This window comes from Tachypleus tridentatus, chromosome 6 (assembly GCF_004210375.1).
Source record: "Tachypleus tridentatus isolate NWPU-2018 chromosome 6, ASM421037v1, whole genome shotgun sequence".
Classification (NCBI taxonomy): domain Eukaryota; kingdom Metazoa; phylum Arthropoda; class Merostomata; order Xiphosura; family Limulidae; genus Tachypleus; species Tachypleus tridentatus.
In genome coordinates, this window is record NC_134830.1 from 147546409 (window position 1) to 147569255 (window position 22847).

At 32.9% G+C, this 22847-nt stretch overlaps 1 protein-coding gene across 1 annotated transcript in view; it reads right to left on the bottom strand.

Moving 5' to 3' along the window:
• Window positions 1–999: 999 nt before the first annotated feature.
• LOC143251760 (ADP-ribosylation factor-binding protein GGA1-like) overlaps window positions 1000–22847 on the bottom strand; it is a 54241-nt gene continuing 32393 nt past the window's right edge. The window contains exons 2-8 of the mRNA XM_076503003.1: window positions 21124–21228; window positions 16274–16369; window positions 13947–14291; window positions 12487–12640; window positions 8873–9057; window positions 4832–4995; window positions 1000–1134 (exon numbers count right to left, since the gene is read on the bottom strand). Coding sequence (XP_076359118.1) covers window positions 1000–1134; window positions 4832–4995; window positions 8873–9057; window positions 12487–12640; window positions 13947–14291; window positions 16274–16369; window positions 21124–21228 — 1184 coding nt within the window. The remainder of the gene's footprint in view (window positions 1135–4831; window positions 4996–8872; window positions 9058–12486; window positions 12641–13946; window positions 14292–16273; window positions 16370–21123; window positions 21229–22847) is intronic.

Sequence of the window (22847 nt, forward strand, 5' to 3'; positions counted from 1 at the left end):
AAACAACCCTATGGTTTCAGTAGTTATCTTACATGTAAAGAGTGTAGAGAACAGAAACAACCCTATGGTTTCAGTAGTTATCTTACATGTAAAGAGTGTAGAGAACAGAAACAACCCTATGGTTTCAGTAGTTATCTTACATGTAAAGAGTGTAGAGAACAGAAACAACCCTATGGTTTCAGTAGTTATCTTACATGTAAAGAGTGTAGAGAACAGAAACAACCCTATGGTTTCAGTAGTTATCTTACATGTAAAGAGTGTAGAGAACAGAAACAACCCTATGGTTTCAGTAGTTATCTTACATGTAAAGAGTGTAGAGAACAGAAACAACCCTATGGTTTCAGTAGTTATCTTACATGTAAAGAGTGTAGAGAACAGAAACAACCCTATGGTTTCAGTAGTTATCTTACATGTAAGGAGTGTAGAGAACAGAAACAACCCTATGGTTTCAGTAGTTATCTTACATGTAAAGAGTGTAGAGAACAGAAACAACCCTATGGTTTCAGTAGTTATCTTACATGTAAAGAGTGTAGAGAACAGAAACAATCCTATGGTTTCAGTAGTTATCTTACATGTAAAGAGTGTAGAGAACAGAAACAACCCTATGGTTTCAGTAGTTATCTTTCATGTAAAGAGTGTAGAGAACAGAAACAGCCCTATGGTTTCAGTAGTTATCTTACATGTAACGAGTGTAGAGAACAGAAACAACCCTATGGTTTCAGTAGTTATCTTACATGTAACGAGTGTAGAGAACAGAAACAACCCTATGGTTTCAGTAGTTATCTTACATGTAAGAGTGTAGAGAACAGAAACAACCATATGGTTTCAGTAGTTATCTTTCATGTAAAGAGTGTAGAGAACAGAAACAACCCTATGGTTTCAGTAGTTATCTTACATGTAAAGAGTGTAGAGAACAGAAACAACCCTATGGTTTTAATAGTTATCTTTTATGTATGGAGTGTAGAGAATAGAAATAACCACATGGGTTAAGTGTTCATGTCATATGTAGTGAGAGTAGCTTACTTTGTTAGGGTTTGCCAGCAACATGACTTGTGTTATAGCTGCTGGAGGAAGTATGGGGTTGTACGATGGTAGATCTGTAGCAGATGGTGGCTGTAGCTTGACTTTCATTACCTAGAACAAATGAAATCTTCACTTTCTGAACAGGAACTAGTCGTACTTCCATGAGTTAATTAAGAGGTGAAATTATTACAGAAGAAACTTTCACCAACAGTTTTGAATTATTTAATATGTTCAAATAATGATGCCCTTTTTCAGACAGTATCTCTAATTAACACAGAAATTTGTGCATTTGAAAGTAAAAATTATTATTCTTTTTTACATAAAACATTAACTATTTATTAGAACACTTAGTGTGAACTAGAATAATATTAAATTGATGTTAAAGGAAAAATGTACTAAACATCTAGAGAAAACTACATTTCATTCATTGTTATAGTTCCTGAGAATACCATATATAGATGTGGAGATACTAATATAATAGATTTACTAAAAAACAATATTTTTGTTTTTGTGTTGTGGACAGAAGTAATGACTTGTATGATAATAAAGCATACATATTTGGGGGACTAACTAAAAACATTAAGTATGCGAAAATAAACTACATAATCATAAGACAAAACAGTAACTGACAAATGTTCAACACTTGTTAAGTACAAGATGTATGGTGAGTGTTATGTGCACAGATGCAGCATGTGTTGAGTGTTATGTAGACAGATGCAGCATGTGTTGAGTGTTATGTAGACAGATGCAGCATGTGTGGAGTGTTATGTAGACAGATGCAGCATGTGTCGAGTGTTATGTAGACAGATGCAGCATGTGTTGAGTGTTATGTAGACAGATGCAGCATGTGTTGAGTGTTATGTAGACAGATGCAGCATGTGTTGAGAGGTGTTATGCAGACAGATGCAGCATGTGTCGAGTGTTATGTAGACAGATGCAGCATGTGTGGAGTGTTATGTGACAGATGCAGCATGTGTGCCGAGTGTTATGTGACAGATGCAGCATGTGTCGAGTGTTATGTAGACAGATGCAGCATGTGTTGAGTGTTATGTAGACAGATGCAGCATGTGTTGAGTGTTATGTAGACAGATGCAGCATGTGTTGAGTGTTATGTAGACAGATGCAGCATATGGTGAGTGTTATGTAGACAGATGCAGCATATGGTGAGTGTTAGGTACACAGATGTAGCATATGTGTGGAAAGTGTTATGTACATAAATGTTGCATATGGTTTTTATGTACACAGATGTAGTTCTTGGAATTTGCTGTATTCATTGTAGCTGTTGTATACATAAACAAAGCACAACATTACTATTGGTTGTTCTTGAAGTTGCCCATCACTTATGTATCTAAAATTACAAACTTAGAAACCTCTGTGGCTAAAAGACAAATTATTACAATTTCTGATTATGTAAAAGTGTATGTCTTTTCTATGACTTAGGCTAACATAGACTTCATAACTTTACCTGTAAGTGTAAGATTTAATAGTTTAAGTAATAATGAGACTGAATAGATATGTTAACAAGTATGTTGATTAAATAAAAGGATTTGAAGTAAAAATTGTTTCACAAACTAAATTAAATATATTAGTAAAAATTATTGTTTCTATTCTCTGAAATCTTTTTCATTTATCTATCTTGTTTGTAATATATGCAGACTGATGCTGCTTACAGACATTTTGAGCATACTAAAGGAACCAGGACTACCAGCCAGTAAACTTGATACAAGTTTGGGTTTAATTGGATCTAACTGGATTATGTTCTTTCTCAACACCACTAACTGAAATAACACTGTATCACAATTTGAGTTTTCTTGGATCCAACTAGGTAATGTTCTGTCTCAACACCACTAACTGAAATAACACTATCACAATTTGAGTTTTTTTGGATCAAACAAGATAATGTTCTGTCTCAACACCACTCACTAAAATGACACTATACCACAGTTTGTATCTCAGGACGGGTGGTATGGGTATTAACACCTTTACTAATAAAGCTGAGGATAGTGTTTCAACCTTCTTAGGTCATCCTTAGGTTAACAAAGAGAGTGTTTGCAACTTACCGTTGCTGGGCACGTTCTAGGGACGAGAGTGTAAACAGTTATGGGATTGTAGGGGGCGTTACAGTTAAAAGTTAGGTTATTAATTAGTATAGGTATAAAGCTATCTGGCTAGTTGTTCCTAATTTAGCAGTAATAGTCAATGCCATCCACCACTCCTTCTTAGGTAACTCTTTTGACTACGAATAGTGAGATTAAACTTCCAATACTGTTGTATGATCATGAATCTTGCCTACTTGGTATAAAATCTAGCCAAGAGACAATAATAGAGCACTGTATTAAGTATGATTACTTATAATATTAAGAAATGAAGCTACAAGTGCAATGTATCTCAGGACAGTTGGTATGGATATTAAAACTTTTATTAAAATAGAGAACAATGTTTTGACCTTTTAGGTCATCTTCACATTAACAAAGAGAGAGTTTGCAACTAATCATTGCCAGGCACATCTTAGAGGCGAGAGGTAAATGGGTATAGGATTGTAGGGGTGTTGCAGTTAAATGTTAGGTTATTAATCAGTGTAAATATAAAGGTGTTCTTTTATATTGGTTTGAATTTGGTTTTAGTCATTATATAAGTAGGACTTCTTTGATTTTGACTTATATTTGTTTCCCTACTTAGTATCTGGATGTTTTCTATGGTTATTTTGTGTTTATTTAATTTGCAGTGTTCAAAAATGTGTGTAGGTGTTTTTTTGTTCTTTGAATTTGGTTTCCATTTTTCTGCTTGTTTCTCTAATATAGAAGTTGTGGCAGTTGTTGCACTGTATTTTATAAATTATGTTGGTGTTGTGTTTGTCACTGCAGTTTTTACATAGTATGGACTTTAGTGTTGTACCTGGTTTTTGACTAAATTTGGTGTTTACTGGAATGTTGTTTATAAGTTTTTTTTGAAATGTTGGTTATTTTTTTGCTGATGTCAGGAACATATGATATGCAGCAGTATAAGGTTTGTAGTTTGTTGCATATTGGGGTTTATTGTTGTTTGTTTGTTGTTCTAGGTGTGTACATATAATTTTTTCCACAGTTTTTTGAGGAAATTGGTTGATGTTGATGAAGTGTTGTTTTATTTGGTTGATTTCATCGTAATTTTATTGGGTGTGCATAGTTTTGTGGCTGTGTTGATTTGGTTTCTTAATATGTTGAATTTTTGTTTTGTTTTTATGTGTTGAGTCTCAACGAACGTATAGTTCAGTAAGGGTGATTTTTCTGTGGATTATATCTTAAAATATAACAATTCAGTCAGTTAGCCCAGTATAGCAGTTGAGTCAGCCCAGCTGAAAAACATGGAACGAACCCCAGCTTTTCCATAATGTATATTAATGTTTAAAAGTGTAATGTTCTAAAAGGCTCAAAGTACCTAAAACCACTAAAATAATTAACCTCAATACTATGAATCACTTTATTTTGAATAAATCTTCACAAATGAAACAGAATTTAATAAATGTTTTTTTTACTTCATTGCAATTAGTCATGTTCTCTTATTTTTAGATACGTTAGTTTGAGTTGGTGATCTGTGTGGTAATGCTACTGATGACATATTCTTAGAATTTAACACTGTTTGTAATTAGGTAATTGTATCACAATAATAGCACAATCGAAACACACTGCTGAAAAGTGTTTGTAATCCAATCTACATGTTACTAAACAAGCAAATAATGACCGGTTACTATTATTTAATAAAATGGGTAACTATTATTGCTTAAAAAAGCCTGCTAAATAACAATAAACACGACTATTGTTGCACCTACTTTAGGTACTGCAGCTTGGAAACTGAAATTTTTCACAGGTCTAGGATTTCTACTCATTGTTGATACAACCATTACTATTACATCTTTTCTTGGAGAATCCTTCCCAAAATGTACAATGGTGGTAAGGCCATTCTTCTCATTTAGGGTTAGTGGTGGTGTCTCTCCTGAATTCATACCAAAATTAATTAAAACTTTACATTATATAACATATGGCATAGAAAGGTTCTGGTGGTGGTGTTTCTACTGAATACATAACAAAATTAATTGAAACTTTATATAACATAGGACATAGAAAGGTTTTAGTGGTGATGTTTCTACTGAATACATACCAAAATGAATTAAAACTTTATATTATATAACATAGGACATAGAAAGGTTTTGGTGGTGATGTTTCTACTGAATACATACCAAAATTAATTAAAACTTTATATTATATAACATAGGACAGAGAAAGGTTTTAGTGGTGATGTTTATATTGAATACATACCAAAATTAATTAAAACTTTATTATATAACATAGGACATAGAAAGGTTTTAGTAGTGATGTTTCTACTGAATACACACCAAAATTAATTAAAACATTTGTGAAAAACATAGGACATAGAAAGATTCTGATGATGATGTTTCTACTGAATACATACCAAAATTAATTAAAACTTCAAATCACATTACAAAGTGCATAAAAATTTCAGTTCCATTTCAAAAGTGCATTAGCACTTGAAGACATTGAATTTACACTTTAAAAAATACAGATTATTTCACAAGATCTACATCCTTGAAAAACATAGTGAAAGAGACTTAACACCTGAATAATACAAACGGATTTAATATTGATCCATTAATAGTGGATATTTGAATAAAAACAAGAAAACTAAAAACACCTTGTAAATTTAAAAGTGCTTACAAGTGCACTAAACTGGCTCATCACAGCTTCCATGTTGTTAAAATATGAAGAACAACATATTCATTATTATCACAGTTCCAAACTACTGGTAAGCCTTAAAACCTTATCTCATCATTAAAACAGGTAGCTCACTGTATAATTTTTGCATCATGTAATGACAGAGCTACATCAAAAATTAAGGAAACAGCCATTCATCTTAATCAATAATTCATGTCAATATGGTCTAACTTATGCATTACAAGCAAATAGTATCTCAAAAACCATTTAATTATACATGCTGGGTAAAATGAGGGAAATGTCTCACCTTTGTAACTCCAGGTTTCGGTGGCTCTATGAGGGAAAAATGTAGCGATGTGGTAATTTTACCATGCAGTATATTCTTATACATTATTAAATTTGTTTGTGGAATGTAAAATATGAATATATGATTGTATTTCCAGAGAAAGGCTCTAAAATTATCTGGCAAATTTTCAAAAATATGTAGTTGTAAGACAAACGTCTAGCCAAACAGATCCTAAGTGACCAAGATATCCTGAGAAACAATGTCAAAATTGATGTCAGTGTAAATATAAAAATATAACAGAAATCAAAACACCAAGTTCACTGATCATCAGCTAAGCATAATGTCAGTTCTATAAAGGATCAAAACACCAAGTTCACTGATCATCAGCTAAGCATGGTGTCAGTTCTATAAAGGATCAAAACACCAAGTTCACTGATCATCAGCTAAGCATGGTGTCAGTTCTATAAAGAATCAAAACACCAAGTTCACTGATCATCAGTTAAGCATGGTGTCAGTTCTATAAAGGATCAAAACACCAAGTTCACTGATCATCACCTAAGCATGGTGTCAGTTCTATAAAGGATCAAAACACCAAGTTCACTGATCATCAGCTAAGCATGGTGTCAGTTCTATAAAGGATCAAAACACCAAGTTCACTGATCATCAGCTAAGCATGGTGTCAGTTCTATAAAGAATCAAAACACCAAGTTCACTGATCATCAGCTAAGCATGGTGTCAGTTCTATAAAAAATCAAAATACCAAGTTCACTGATCACCAGTTAAGCATGGTGTCAGTTCTATAAAGGATCAAAATACCAAGTTCACTGATCATCAGCTAAGCATGGTGTCAGTTCTATAAAGAATCAAAACACCAAGTTCACTGATCATCAGCTAAGCATGGTGTCAGTTCTATAAAGAATCAAAACACCAAGTTCACTGATCATCAGCTAAGCATGGTGTCAGTTCTATAAAGAATCAAAACACCAAGTCCACTGATCATCAGCTAAGCATGGTGTCAGTTCTACAAAGAATCAAAACACCAAGTTCACTGATCATCAGCTAAGCATGGTGTCAGTTCTATAAAGAATCAAAATACCAAGTTCACTAATCATCAGTTAAGCATGGTGTCAGTTCTATAAAGAATCAAAATACCAAGTTCACTAATCATCAGTTAAGCATGGTGTCAGTTCTATAAAGGATCAAAATACCAAGTTCACTGATCATCAGCTAAGCATGGTGTCAGTTCTATAAAGAATCAAAACACCAAGTTCACTGATCATCAGCTAAGCATGGTGTCAGTTCTATAAAGAATCAAAATACCAAGTTCACTGATCATCAGTTAAGCATGGTGTCAGTTCTATAAAGAATCAAAATACCAAGTTCACTGATCATCAGTTAAGCATGGTGTCAGTTCTATAAAGGATCAAAACACCAAGTTCACTGATCATCAGCTAAGCATGGTGTCTGTTCTATAAAGGTAAGAGAAGCTCTTTGGTGAGATGGTTTAGGGTTTATAATCGTGAGGAAAAGTAAAGTGAGAGGAAATTGTTGCTTAAATTATAAAATTTCATTCCATGATACAGTGTGTCTGTGTTCAGTAATTTACATTACTTTGTTACAGAATGGTTCAGACAGCATAAAGAACAGTTTAAGAAATTAACCTGGCCACCAGATTTAGTAGATACCGAGTCTCTACAGTTACTTACCTAACTTGGCTACTAGTCACCAGATTTAGTAGATACCGAGTCTCTACAGTTAGTTACCTAACTTGGCTACTAGTTACCAGATTTAGTAGATAGAATCTCTACAGTTAGTTACCTAACTTGGCTACTAGTCACCAGATTTAGTAGATACCGAGTCTCTGCAGTTAGTTCTGAAAACCAAAGCAGACTTCAAGAGTTATAATCACAGAATGCTAAGACTATTATTGTTTGATGAGTTCCATGTCATGTTAATGCTATATTGTATACTAATAGTGTATTAATTCCATATAAAATGTACAGTCACTAATGCCTAAATTTCTGTTGTTTTTTTTGTTCAATATGGACATTAAAATATATTCAACTAGAGAAAGTAACATCTTACTTTAGTTGTACATGTAAAAGATTCACCCTAACAGGTTATTAAGGAGAAATGATAGCTCTGAATTTAACTGTGACACTACTAAATAAACAGCTGTCTTTTCTGTTGAAAAACTGTATAATCACTGAGGTTTTCCTGCCCCTATGTTTAAGAGTGGTTTGATGTTAACAAGGTGCATGTCGTGAGCAGCCTGGCTCTCTCCTATTACGTAGATTTTCATTTTGATTTTATAAAGAAGTTTTCAGACAGATTTATATACAGCTTTCCATACTGCCATACTTTAGGACTTTGGTTCTGTTGTAGTTAGTTATTTTAACATTGTAGGATTTTGATTTCATATTTCAACACTCTTTTAACGTGCTTACAGTGTGGAGTTATGTGTATGTTCATGAGGGCAGGTGGAGAGTTCACTTTTTTGGTGAGAAAACATAACAGTTTATTTCTACATGCTCTCTCCTTAAAATTATACAAACCCATTACAAACACTTGTTATAGTTTCCATACACTGTGTTTGTCTCTGACTGAATTTTTACTTGTACAGGTTGCTGTTAAACAAACATTTTGTATACTAACTCTCTGTTGAATAACTCGGAGTTGAGAAAGACCTAAACCCAAGACAAGTGTCAACCCTTCTCTTTAGAGGATGTTATCTGATTGCCCTGTAACAATACCAAGCATTTTAGATTACCACAAAAGTTACAGGTGGTTCCATTATTCTGTCAAACATTACATAATTAACCTTAGCTGTTTGGAGCAGGAAGTGTTACAATACCTGGTTGTATACAATGTAAAGGGATTGTGATGCCTGCAAGAGACAAAACTTCTTGGATGGAAGTTCTAGATGGAGAATCTGAGATGTCCTGACTATTGTGGGCATGATGCAGCACAGATGGTGGTCCTGGTGTTGGAACTGGAGGATGACTGTGTAACTGGTTCAGTGGAATTTTCTGAGGAACACTAAATATATTATTTAAAAAAAAAAGTCTGGTTAGCAGCACAGAGCTCTTTTAAGTCTCGATGGTAAATCTGCTAACATTTGTAGAGAAACAAAAACACTACTGGTTTATTCCTTACAATAAATTCAAATAAACCTGAAAATAAAATTCTATAACTGTGGGCATTGTTTACACAAAGATGCATTAAGACATTTAACTTGTTTCTCATTTTCTTCTCTAAACCAATCATGTGAAGCTCTAACATTAACAACACACACACACACACACACACACACACACACAGACATAAACATTGAACAGGGTGTCCATAAATTATGTTAAATTTGTTTAAACGTGTCAACATGTTTTTGACTATCCTATACCTACAAGTAATGAAACTGAAATGCAAGTTTGTTCAAAGGTAAAATGGAGTACACTTTACTTTCAATAACCTACAGCAGTTCTGATAATACGATGAAACTGTTCTTAACATTATCACAGTAATAGCAATGAATGTGATAAAAGTGAAGTGAAAAAAGATAATAACTGGTTGCTAGCAACACGAAAAATATCAACTCTCTTGATCTTAAGGAGTACCCCAAAATCATCAACTGGTTATATACACATGGTCTAATTCATACAGTTAATAAGGAAGGGAACAAAACCAATATATTAAGGTTATTATATATTTTAAAAACAAAAAAAAAGTTATAAATGGTGAGTTTTTATTTAATAACAAACATTGAATCTACACACAAAGGTAATCTCAATGAGCTAATAATAATAACAAAATAAAAAATAACATTTACACACACTCCTCACGCCATGTTCAACAGAAACCTGCAGACAGTTAAATATTAGTCTGTGAATAAAATTACTTTTTAAATTGGCTAGTTAACAAATTTAACAGCATTTAAAAGTTTATGGTGTGGAGACCCTGCAAAAACCATTAACTTATATAATATTTACCCAGTGGAGAAAACAAGCAAATAATTAAGTTTCTATAAATGATACATAAGATGAAGCACAATATTAATGGTGCTCAGGTGTGCTTGTAATGGGCTATAGTTTCAAGTGATAAAAAAGTTGTGACTATGATTTAACTATTTGGAAAAAGTAAAGGTGGTTCAGTGTAGTTATTTATTTTTAATAAAAATTTCATAACAAATAAATTATTTACTGACTGGATGGGAAGGAGGGAAAAAAGTAGAAGTTGAGAAATGAAGAGAAATTAGTGTGAAAGACAGCAAACCAACTTCGTTCCCTAGCAAGAAAAATAAATGGAATTAGAAGTTCGATAACTAACAGTAAAGCCATGGAATTAAATGTAAATGCCAATAATGGATGTTTTGGAATTATAATAATAAATGAAAGAAAAATATAAAAATATAGTGTTAGGAAATTATAATATTCAATTTCAAAAAGTTAGAGAGAGAGAGCTATTTGGGTAAAGCAACAGGAAAAAAGATTTAGTTTCTGTTGAAGCTTTGATTTTTGTTTAACATGTAACTTCCAAGGCATCTATTTATTAATGGTAAAAAGTCTTGCTTATGTAGATAGTTTTTAAAGTTACCATGCTTATTTATGTAGAACACAAATAAGAAGGTAAAATGTACTTAGTTCTATTAACAGCTACTGATATAAAGTGACAAGATGAAGACACTACAGAGTTTAATCTGGGGATAGAAAGATCTGGGTTGAGTTTTAACGAACTTTGTTTTCCAAGGTGAGAAATAACAAAAGTTAGGGGAATTTGGAACAAGATAAAATACAGATCTTGTTTTCCAAGGTGAAAAATAACAAGAATTAGGGAGAATTTGGAACATGATAAAGTACAGATCTTGTTTTCAAGGTAAGGAATAAGGTAACATGATAAAGTGAATCTTGTTTTCCAACAAGAATTAGGGAGAATTTGGAACATGATCAAGTACAGATCTTGTTTTTTAAGGTAAGGAATAACAAGAATTAGGGAGAATGTGGAACATGATAAAGTGCAGATCTTGTTTTTCAAGGTAAGGAATAACAAGAGTTAGGGAGAATTTGGAACATGATAAAGTGCAGATCTTGTTTTTCAAGGTAAGGAATAACAAGTATATATTATGGGAAATTTGGAACATTATCAAATATTAATATTCATTATGGTAGGTTCAAGTGATAGAAATAAAAACATTTTAACCAAAGCTCTTTCCAAAGGTGGGTCTTTCTTCTTCAGGGGCATACTGGGAGTGGTGGTGTAACTGAATGAGTGATATAAAGATTTCCTGGAAAACCGAATGACCTTCATGACATCACTAAACTTGTTCAATTACACCATCACTCCCAGTTTGCCCCTGAAGAAGACAGGCTAACCTCTCAAAAGCACTCAGGTTATAGGGTTTTTATATCATTGAATATTAATAGGTGGAGTTCTTTTTTCTATAAGAAGGTCACGAGTCAGGTTTTCCAGTAGTGATGAAGGATAACCACTTTTACTTAAGGTGTTCTGACTGAAGATTATTTCACTATAAATGCAATACAAACATATTAAGAAAGCCCTGTGAAGAAGAGTTAAGGTTAAGTTAAGTTTAAATAGTCAAGACTGTGTGTACAAACCAGAACAAGTTGTCTTTCTGTAAATACTCCACCTGTTTTGTACCTTAAAATGGAAGAAGGCTAATTTTAATTTCACAGGTGAATTTCATATTAGGGTGTTGAAAGTTTAGTTGGTTAAGGAATTCATGGTTATGGAAGAGTTATGTAGAGCACATGTTTAACATCTGAATGATACTTGTTCAGTCACATGTTCATGTTCACAAAACAAAGAAATCAGTGAGGATTCTAGTGGTGAGCCCATCACAACTCCATCTATCTGGTTCTACAACTGATCATTAGAGACATGAATGGTTTTATTTTAAAGTTATGTTCAGAAGCTTTCAAGTTGCTCTTTGTTTAATCCAGCCTTCAAGGCTATTGTTACTGGAAAATAGTTTGTACAGATTTGTATCACTTCTTCTAAAAGAATGTTAGCTTAAAGTTATGATGTCTACCAAGTTCATCAATCACACCTCTTACAAAAAACACTCATAATACATTTCATAACGAATGGTAAGAACCTGGGTAAATAAACAGTTTAGCTTAATTTGATCTATGTTACACAAGTGAATGACAGTTAGGAATAGCTGAAAGTTTATTGATAATTTTACTTTCAATTGCAGTTCCAAAATAAACCGTTAATTTTCAAGCCAAACAGAAAAGCAATAAGTAAAAAAACAACTAATGTTCTTTACTGATTTGTACTGTATGGATATTATTCCATGGATGACTCAATAGGGACATCTTTTCATGCAGTTTAAACCCACAGCATATAATAATATATTAACACGTGAAAATGTCATGTGATTTCACACAGTATATGGTAATTAAGAAAAGCTATTTCATTCTAATTACTAGTGGAGAAAATAAAACAAATTACCTTGAAAATTCTGATTTGGATGGTGAGTTTGTTGGTAGACTCTTCTTGAGAAGGGACTGACCTAACATATCCAATTCTTCCAATCCCTTTAATGTGGTGGCTTTTTTAGTGTCCTCTTCCTGTTTTTGAGAATATGATGAAACAGGGGGTTTAACTGAAGAAAAAATGTTATAACTTTATGAAAAAAATAAATTTTCATTTTCAAGTATTAGTACACAATAATTATTTAATGAATGTGCTATTACAAGTTTGATAGTATAACACATCTCTTAAATAATACAATAAACATAACACAAGCAAAAAACTGACATAAGTTGACAGATTTGTTTAACCACATGACTGAATGTTATTTTTATGTTTTATAGCATTTAAAATACAAATAGTGTTTGCTTTAAAGATTACATAAGTTCTGGAAACAAACTATAGTCAAGAAATGCTAAACAAGTATTAAACATTGCTATTTTGGATATTCAAAAGAAAATGACAAATCCTTGAATGTTAATATAAATACACAGATCCTTGAATGTTAACATAAAGACACAGATACGTGAATGTTAAGATAAATATATAGATCCTTGAATGTTAATAATAAAAACACAGATACTTCAATGTTCATATAAAAACACAGATCCTTGAATGTTAATATAAAGACAGATACTTCAATGTTCATATAAATACACAGATCCTTGAAGACTAGGGAATGTTAATATAAAGACACAGACCCCTGAAACCCAGGAAATGCTAATATAAAGACAGATTCTTGAAGGCCAGGAAATGCTAATATAGACATAGATCCTTGAAACCCAGGGAATGTTAATATAAAGACACAGACCCTTGAAACCCAAGGAATGTTCATATGAAGACACAGACCCTTGAAACACAGGGAATGTTAATATAAAAACACAGACCCTTGAAACCCAGGGAATGTTAATATGAAGACACAGACCCTTGAAACCCAGGGAATGTTAATATGAAGACACAGACCCTTGAAACCCAGGGAATATTAATATGAAGACACAGACCCTTGAAACCCAGGGAATGTTAATATGAAGACACAGACTCTTGAAACCCAGGGAATGTTAATACAAAGCAAGAATAACATCAGAAGATAACATCAGATGTAAGTTACTAAAACCAACTTCTGCTTCTAAAAATAGGAAAGTTATCAAATGACACTGAACCATGACATCTTGAATTCAAAACACAAGAAAGTCATCAGTTGACATTACAATACACTAATATTTTAAACAGGAAAAGTCAATCAGTTGACATTACAATACATTAATATTTTAAACAGAAGAAAGTCAACCAGTTGACATTACAATACATTAATATTTTAAACAGAAGAAAGTCAACCAGTTGACATTACAATACACTAATATTTTAAACAGAGAACAGTCATCAGTTGACATTACAATACACTAATATTTTAAACAGAGAACAGTCATCAGTTGACATACTTGCATTGAGAGGTTGAAGAAGATTTGTTCCACTGGTTACATTTTCTTCCACATCAAATATTGATAGAACAGTTGCTGCAGAGTTTGATGTAGCAATCATTTGGTTTGATGGTCCAGAGTTGAAAGGCAACAAGTTGTTATCAGTCGCATTCTTAACTGTAATAGAACTGCTATTCTCAATACCAGGAAAATTTCCCCCTACTTCTGAAGTTTGCATTTCTGGTTTACTATTTCCACCTACACAAAATAACTGATCAAGGTCATCTAGATGGCTGGAGATTTTTACACCATTCAGAGATGATGCTGACTGATTTGTTGATTTATCCTGCTGTCCATCATTCAAACCTGAATGAAAACAGCTAAACATTAATTAAATGCTTCTTTTTGTGTGTGTATGTGAAAACAAATAATAGTTATAACATTTATTCCAATCTTTCATGGAATATTGCACAAGGGATATCTTAAGTATATTTGAACTGAAAAACTAGACAGATGTCAGCTAGACAACAGCACTCATCTATCAGTTCTTGTCTGACCAAACATGGAGGTTTGATATCTACAGATCCACAGTTCTGAGCATAATTTTCATGTTAACATATGAAATGACAATAAACCTTCAGATTCAGTGGGGGCACATTAACATAGTTGAAAATAAAATTTACCTATAAGTATGTGAACACACATTATCTCTAAATTTATGGGGTGTATATCCAAGTAGCTTCTCATGTAAAAAAACAGTACATTAAAAATAAACTTTCTTCCGACTTATAGATTTCAAATTTCATTTGCATAGTTTTCCAGAATCTCTAGAGTTTTTTTAAATCATCAGGTATATTTTTTACTTCTTCTATGACATTACTAACTGTGCCTATTATTTTCAACTTGTACTATATAGTCTATATTACATTACAATAAAACATTTACAATTAAAACAGAAAACTTACACACCTTCTAATAATGAAATTATCTTAAAACATCATTTTGTGCGTGCTTTACATTTTCATGAAATATTCATTTTAATAATTTATTATCCTTTCCTGTCCTTTAAAACTGTTATTTTTACATATATCAATGGGTGACCCTGGCCAATATTACTACATGGTAGGCTGAGAAACTTTAGCCCTCAGAAGGTGGTGGTGGCATTTGAAAATTATACTATCTCTTGTAAACCTAGCAGGCATTGACTTATATAAAAACATTTATCAACCTTTCAGTTTTGCATCTTAAAATGTAAATGACACATAATTAAGTAAAATATAAAAGTAAAACCTAAAATGAATGCAACTATCAATCAAACTGACATATTTCTCTATGAGAAATAACAATATCTGGGACAAAGCAGCAACACAGCAAACAGCAGTATTTGTAAAATAATAGTTAAAAAAATCTACTTTGGAAAAACTATCTTTCCATTGGTTATTAACATCTAGCTCAACTCAGTATTAAAAGATTAGAAAAACTTATTTCTACATTCTTTGAACACAATTTACAAAACTTGAAGGAATTAATGTGATTTATATTAGTACAGGTGGAACCCCTCTAAGCAGCCACCCCTCAGATTCGGTCACCCCTTGAAAGCAGTCATTCAATCAGTCCCTTTTTTTGTTTACATAATCACTAATTATGTACAGTGGAAACCCCTCTAATCAAGCTAGTTTGTCTCAGTCCCAAAGGTGGCTGCTTTAGAGGGGTTCCACTGTACTTCAAGAACTTTACTGTCATCATGTATTATTTATTAATACTTTACTGTCATCATGTGTTGTTTATTAGTACTTCAGTAACAACAGTGTCATCATGTGTTTATTAGTACTTCAGTAACATCACTGTCATCATGTGTTTATTAGTACTTCAGTAACATCACTGTCATCGTGTGTTGTTTATTAGCACTTCAGTAACTTCACTGTCATCATTGTTGTATTAGCACTTCACTGTCATCATGTGTTGTTTATTAGCACTTCAGTAACTTCACTGTCATCATGTGTTGTTTATTAGCACTTCAGTAACTTCACTGTCATCATGTGTTGTTTATTAGCACTTCAGTAACTTCACTGTCATCATGTGTTGTTTATTAGCACTTCAGTAACTTCACTGTCATGTGTTGTTTATTAGCACTTCAGTAACTTCACTGTCATCATGTGTTGTTTATTAGCACTTCAGTAACTTCACTGTCATCATGTGTTGTTTATTAGCACTTCAGTAACTTCACTGTCATCATGTGATGTTGATCATATATCATATGAAAAGTTATTTCATCAACAATTGAAGTAATAAAGATCTAAGGTAAAAGAAACAAGATACAATTAATGAAACCAACTCGTGTTTCTTACCTAATGCTAATAACTGGTCATCTAAAAGTCTGCTGTCCATATCATGGGACTTGCGTGTTTCAGTCAGTGATACTAGATCTAGAAGTGTAGTTTCACCTGAAGATAATTAAAAAATACACCAAATTTCACTAATTATATATATATATATATATATAATGACATGAATATTTTAAGACAGCATAAAAACTTTTAATATTAAAAAGTTTAACCTCTAAATCTAGTAATTACTGAGAATCAGGTATGACCCTCTCAGAACCGAGCCACACCTGTACACCACTTTAAAGTTTTGAATGGGTATTATCTTTCTACAATAGTATTTCTTCAGTATGTTGCAGAGTTCAGTAATTACATAGACACATTCTTGAACAAAAACAACAGAATGAACAAGGTATGTTTTCATCTTGGTTTCTAAAATTGTACTTTGAATTTTCTACATCAGAGATACAAGTGTTTTAGTGCTAGCACTATGGGGTACTAAAGTAGACACACTGTACACCTCCAAATGTAACTCTGACCCACCTAAGCTCATTCTTCCAAACAGTTTCAAAAAACTGTATCATTATATATTGGATCCACAAAATGTTAAATAGCACCCCACCCACCCCAAGAGAAGCTGTAACTAGGGTAGAGAGATCTGCAATATATTTATACATATATATATATATGTGTTTATTCTATGAATACAGTAAACATATTCACCAAACAAAACATGTTTGTTAAACGATAAAATTCAAACAATTTTAGAAAAAGCTATTTTTCAAACCTTCACAAAAAGAACAGAGAGAGAGAGAGAAAGAAATCAAAGTTTTAACCAATTTCACATCAAGAAACCCAACATGCTACCAGTGTTTCTCTCTACATGTAATTGTTTCTGTGCTTCCACTTGTGAGTTTGTCGATTGTCACAAATCAAGTACCACACGTAGACAATCTGTCCTTCTCTCATGCATGAAAAGTATCTGTTGAAAGGAACTAAAGCTTCACTTAGTAGCTGTCACAACCTTTGTGTTTTGTTTAGTGTTATCATGTTGGGAGAAAGAAATATATCACATAAATGGTTTTATACATAAAGGTACTGTCAACAGCAAGAAACATATACATAAACCTAAGAACTATTTATTACAAAAACATTTTATATTATTCTTTTCAGGTCATAAAATAATTCAAAAAGGCTAGTGAGTGATTGAGAAACAAATTTATTTATGATGATGAGAAACCCACTTGATGTAAAAATGTATTCTCAAGATGGCTGATATGGGTATTAAGTCATCTTCAGGCTGACAAAGTTGTTCTGCACTTTATTTTAATTAAAGTTTTAATACCCATATCAGCCATATTGAGGATGTAGAAATTTATTTAGTTTTACATATCAAAACAGTTGAAGAGTGAAAGCTATTACACTGAACTCCACTGCTGCCTTGTGCTAAAGAAAGAATGTTAACCCATGTATGGATCATGAAAAATTAAACAAGCAAATAATTATTCATATATAAATATATAGGTCAGGTGTCACACAACACATATCACAAGTTGTCAGCTAGTCGTCAACTACACATATCATGTGTTGTCAGCCGTCACAATACACATATCATGTGTTGTCAGCCGTCATAATACACATATCATGTTGTCAGTTAGCTGTCACACTACACATCACAAGCTGTCAGCTAGCTGTCACACTACACATATCTGTTGTTGTTAGTTAGGTGTCACACTACATGCATCACGTGGTGTCAGTTAGCTGCTGCACATCAAACATAAATGGAACTTTTCTCTACAAGATCTTTATACAATGAACTCAGCATCAAAGAAAGCTACCTTACAGCTAAAGATCTTCTGGTTCTTAATGAACTACAAATATCCTTAGGCCTAAAATTATTCTTAATAACTTCAATTAGCATTCAGCCATTTGTTAAGAATAATTATAAGTTGGTAGAAGTAGTTCAACTTATAATCTGCACTATTTCTGTGACATGTTCTAGAAACATTATAAATAGATTAATTACTAAAGTTACTGTAACATTAGTTATCATTATAATATATTTTACAGATTTTTCTTAAGAATGCTTCAAGCCTCAGTAAATAAAAATATTTCAACCATGTTCATAATGAGACTTTGTTTTCTCTATTATGAATATGTTTACAAGTTACTAACATACAACATACACTGCACAAACACAAAAAATTATTCAAATATTACTGTTCTACTTGAGTTCAAGGGCACAATAAATCTATATGTTTTAAGACAATGTTTCAAAAATAAACAAAAGCAACAACAAGCTTGCATTTGGGAAATCACCACTTAGTTGTTCATCTTCAGAAGTCTCACACACCAAATATATTTGAAAATCCCCTGTTGTACTACAGCAAACTAAACTTCGAATTTATTGTTCAAAGAAAACTCTCCAGAATAAGAAAAAACAAACAAATCTGTTTTGAGAAATTCAATTATTCCAGCATGCTAAGGGTTTTTTTTGTTTGTTTTATAACTGAGTTTTCATGAGTAAATTATCAAGTTAGGTCTAGTTTAGAAATCAAAAGTTAATATAATAAGACCAGTACAAGAAAACAGTTTTCTTCTTTAATTATGAAAAGTTGATGTGACCAAGAACATCTTCAAATATTCACCAAGTTTTAACTCAGGAGAGAGCTTCAAAACCAATGTTCAGTGAGCAAAAAAACAAGTAATAAAACCTAAATTATTTTGCAGTAATAACAGCAACAAAATAATACAAAAACAGAGCCAGAGAACTAAAGTTTGTCATTTAATCTTCAAGAAATATTGTTTACTTTTGGGGGTTCTGTTTCCTATAAATTCCACAGGTCCAACATCTTGTCCAAGAACCAGTTTCTTGTAGATGTTTATTACTGTTGTGAGGTTGTCGTTAGCCTTCAGGATACTCTCTACAGCAAATAAAGCATAACCAGATGAATTAGATGGTTATAAAACTGAAGGTAGGCTTAACAACCGTAACCAGGTGAATTAGATGGTGATAAAATACTTCCAAACAAAACTGTTACTTACCTTTCTAAACCTGGCCATAATTCATAACAACTGTGTACACTAAGTTATATAACAGCTCTATCTGTAAAACACTTCAAGTGCCACCTTAATTTTCAAGTGATAAACTAGAAGGAGCAAAGATACATAGTCAACACCACTGACACTTAAAATAAAATCATCAGAGACTAGAGGGAGCATGAGTAGACAGCAAACACCACCCACTCTTATAACAAAACCATCAGACTAGAGTGAGCATGAGTAGACAGCAAACACCACCCACTCTTATAACAAAATCATCAGACTAGACAGAGCATGAGTAGACAGCAAACACACCTACTCTTACAACAAAACCATCAGACTACAGGGAGCATGAGTAGACAGCAAACACACCTACTCTTACAACAAAACCATCAGACTACAGGGAGCATGAGTAGACAGCAAACACCACCCACTCTTATAACAAAACCATCAGACTAGAGGGAGCATGAGTAGACAGCAAACACCACCCACTCTTATAACAAAACCATCAGACAAGAGGGAGCATGAGTAGACAGCAAACACCATCCATTCTTATAACAAAACCATCAGACTAAAGGGAGCATGAGTAAACAGCAAATACCACCCACTCTTATAACAAAACCATCAGACTAGAGGGAGCATGAGTAGACAGCAAACACCATCCACTCTTATAATAAACCCACAACAAACCAGAAGGAGAAAAGATAGCTAGTCAATATTATATACCACAGTTACTTAGTCCAGCAAGTTAACCATAGGGCCAAACTAAATACAACATTTACACAGTTCAGCAAGCTAACGACAGGGGCAGACTAATTACCATTTACCCAGTTCAAAGCTAACCACAGGGACAAACAAAATGCCACATATACCACCAGCAAGCTAACCACAGGAACAAACAAAATACCTCATTTATCCAGTCCAGCAAGTTACCCATAGGGCCAAACTAAATACCACATTTACACAGTTCAGCAAGCTAACGACAGGGGCAGACTAATTACCACATTTACCCAGTTCAGCAAGCTAACCACAGGGACAAACAAAATGCCACATATACACAGTCCAGCAAGCTAACCACAGGAACAAACAAAATACCACATTTATCCAGTCCAGCAATTTACCCACAGGGACAAACAAAATACCACATTTACCCAGTCCAGCAAGTTACCCACAGGGACAAACAAAATACCACATTAAACAGTCCAGCATTCTAATCATAGGGCAAATCTAAATACCACATATACACAATCCAGCAAGATAATCACAGGGCGAGACTAAATACCACACATACACAGTCCAACAAGCTAACTACAAGGCAAAACTAAATACCACATATACACAGTCCAACAAGCTAACTACAAGGCAAAACTAAATACCATATATACACAGTCCAGCATGCTTAGCCACTAAATCACACTTTGTAATAATATAAATTTACTCTTGATTTTACAGAACTGTTTGGTATCTTATTCATTTTACCATACTCTGAAGATATAATGGTGCTTTTGAAATAAAAATTGTCAGTGTCACTTTGTCTTGTTTTTACACAGGTTAATTTATAAATATGATACACAGCTACCATTAAGAATGTTGAATTTTTACTTTTTGTGATACATCTACAAGCCAGTTGTTTTTCAATATAAGAAAACAACTACAGAAAATGAAATGTATAATTTTGCCCTTGTGTTACCCAAGTTAATCAGAATTAGGCTACATAACTGTGTTATATTTATAAAATAAAGTTCAATACACTGGAGCCATACTGTAGAGACACTTGTCAATGTTATATTTTTATAACTGACACAGTAATTGTTATCTAGAATTGAACAAACCTAAGCCTTCATCCTTTTCATCCAGTTCACCAGCTAACTTAAACAGCTTAGGACGTAACCGTTCACAGCTATCAAAAAGTTCCTGGAGGCAAAAGTAAAGTGTCACTAAAACATTAATTAATGTTATTATTTCCTAATCTCATTTATTAAGTCCTACGACAAACAATCCATACAAAACTAAAAACCCAAAACATACTATTTGAAAGCTGTTTTGTTGAAATTAGTCAATGAATTTTATATACTCGTAACATGCACCCTTGAAAAACAGCACAAATATGAGTTACAGCAAACTGTGGCAGGAAATTAGTTGTGGTATTGTAATCATTATTAATTAAATGAATAAAGCCCATTTAGTAAAATGTGCCATAAACAACATGAAACACCATTTTCTTTTGTATAATACAAACAAAACAACCAATAAGATAAAGATAAAATGTATTATTGTAACCAATTTTAAAGGTGACAAATTAACAATTCATAACTCTGTCATAAGTCTGAGTCATTCCAGATTGAAATTACCTATAACAAATCAGATTTAATTATCTCAATACAGACTTGGTCTATACAGCTGATCAAGTACTCTTTGTATTTGTTTAAAGTTGTTGTTTTTTTAAGATTTAATATTTCTAACTTTTAATAATGTGTTTAAATCCTCACAAAATTTGGTAGTTTTTCGCTTATTATATGTATTTCATATATATATAAAAAATTGCAGATAAAATATAGATTAGTCCATGAATATACTGAATATTTATTTTGAATAATCTGTGTGCAAAGTAATTTTCATGCACCACAAACAACTCTGAGTATAAGTTGAGGAATTATGGTTGACAGGCTTAATAATTTTCTGAGATAGAAGAGACCATACTGTCTTAGAAAGACATTGAATGGTAGCAGGACTCTGAAATAATGAAAAGGATATGAGCACTGTAGACAAGAGAGAAGGTAAAGAAATTGAAAAAGTCATTCAGATAAAACCTAGATAACCCAAGGAGAAGTAGTGAATCCCCACCACAGGGTAACAAAATCAGCCAAACAAGCCCATAATGAACCAGAAATCAAAGGACAGTCACAAGTACTGCTGGCATCAATGAAACCTACATTAAGTAACACAACAAATGGTTAAACCCACAGTGGTAGGAACTAGTAAAAGATAGAAGGGTGCAGGATGTAAAACAGTAAAGGGGATTACAATGGCTCAGGATGAAACAAACGAGCAAACAAAGATGAAGGGGTTAAAATATTTCGAAGTTCTCAGATGTATCCCCAAATTGGACCATTGGAGAAAAGGAGACATCCCCAAGTTCTGATGATAAGTGCATGATAAATAAACCTCAAGCAAGACAACATTTACTTCCAGAAAATCCCAACAACAAAGAAACCAAGTGTGAAAGGAGAAAACCAAAGAGGATTATCATGCCAATGTGGAGATAATGATGGAGAATGTATTCCCCAAAAGTCATTCAGAAGACTGGTGTAGTGCATCAGAAAGTTGTAAGATGGAAAAGCACTGCAAAAGGAGGCGTAGAGTGTAAGACAACAATACAAAAAACTAGGGAAAGGGACAAACTTATAGGATTGTTAGAGTGAATCCCCATACAGACAAAAGTTATTATAACTGTTAAGGATCAAATGAAGGGTAAAACACTTGATAAGCCAAAGCAAAATTATCTGAGAGACACGGAGGGCAAAGAATGCTAGCACCCACTTGCAACTGAGAAACA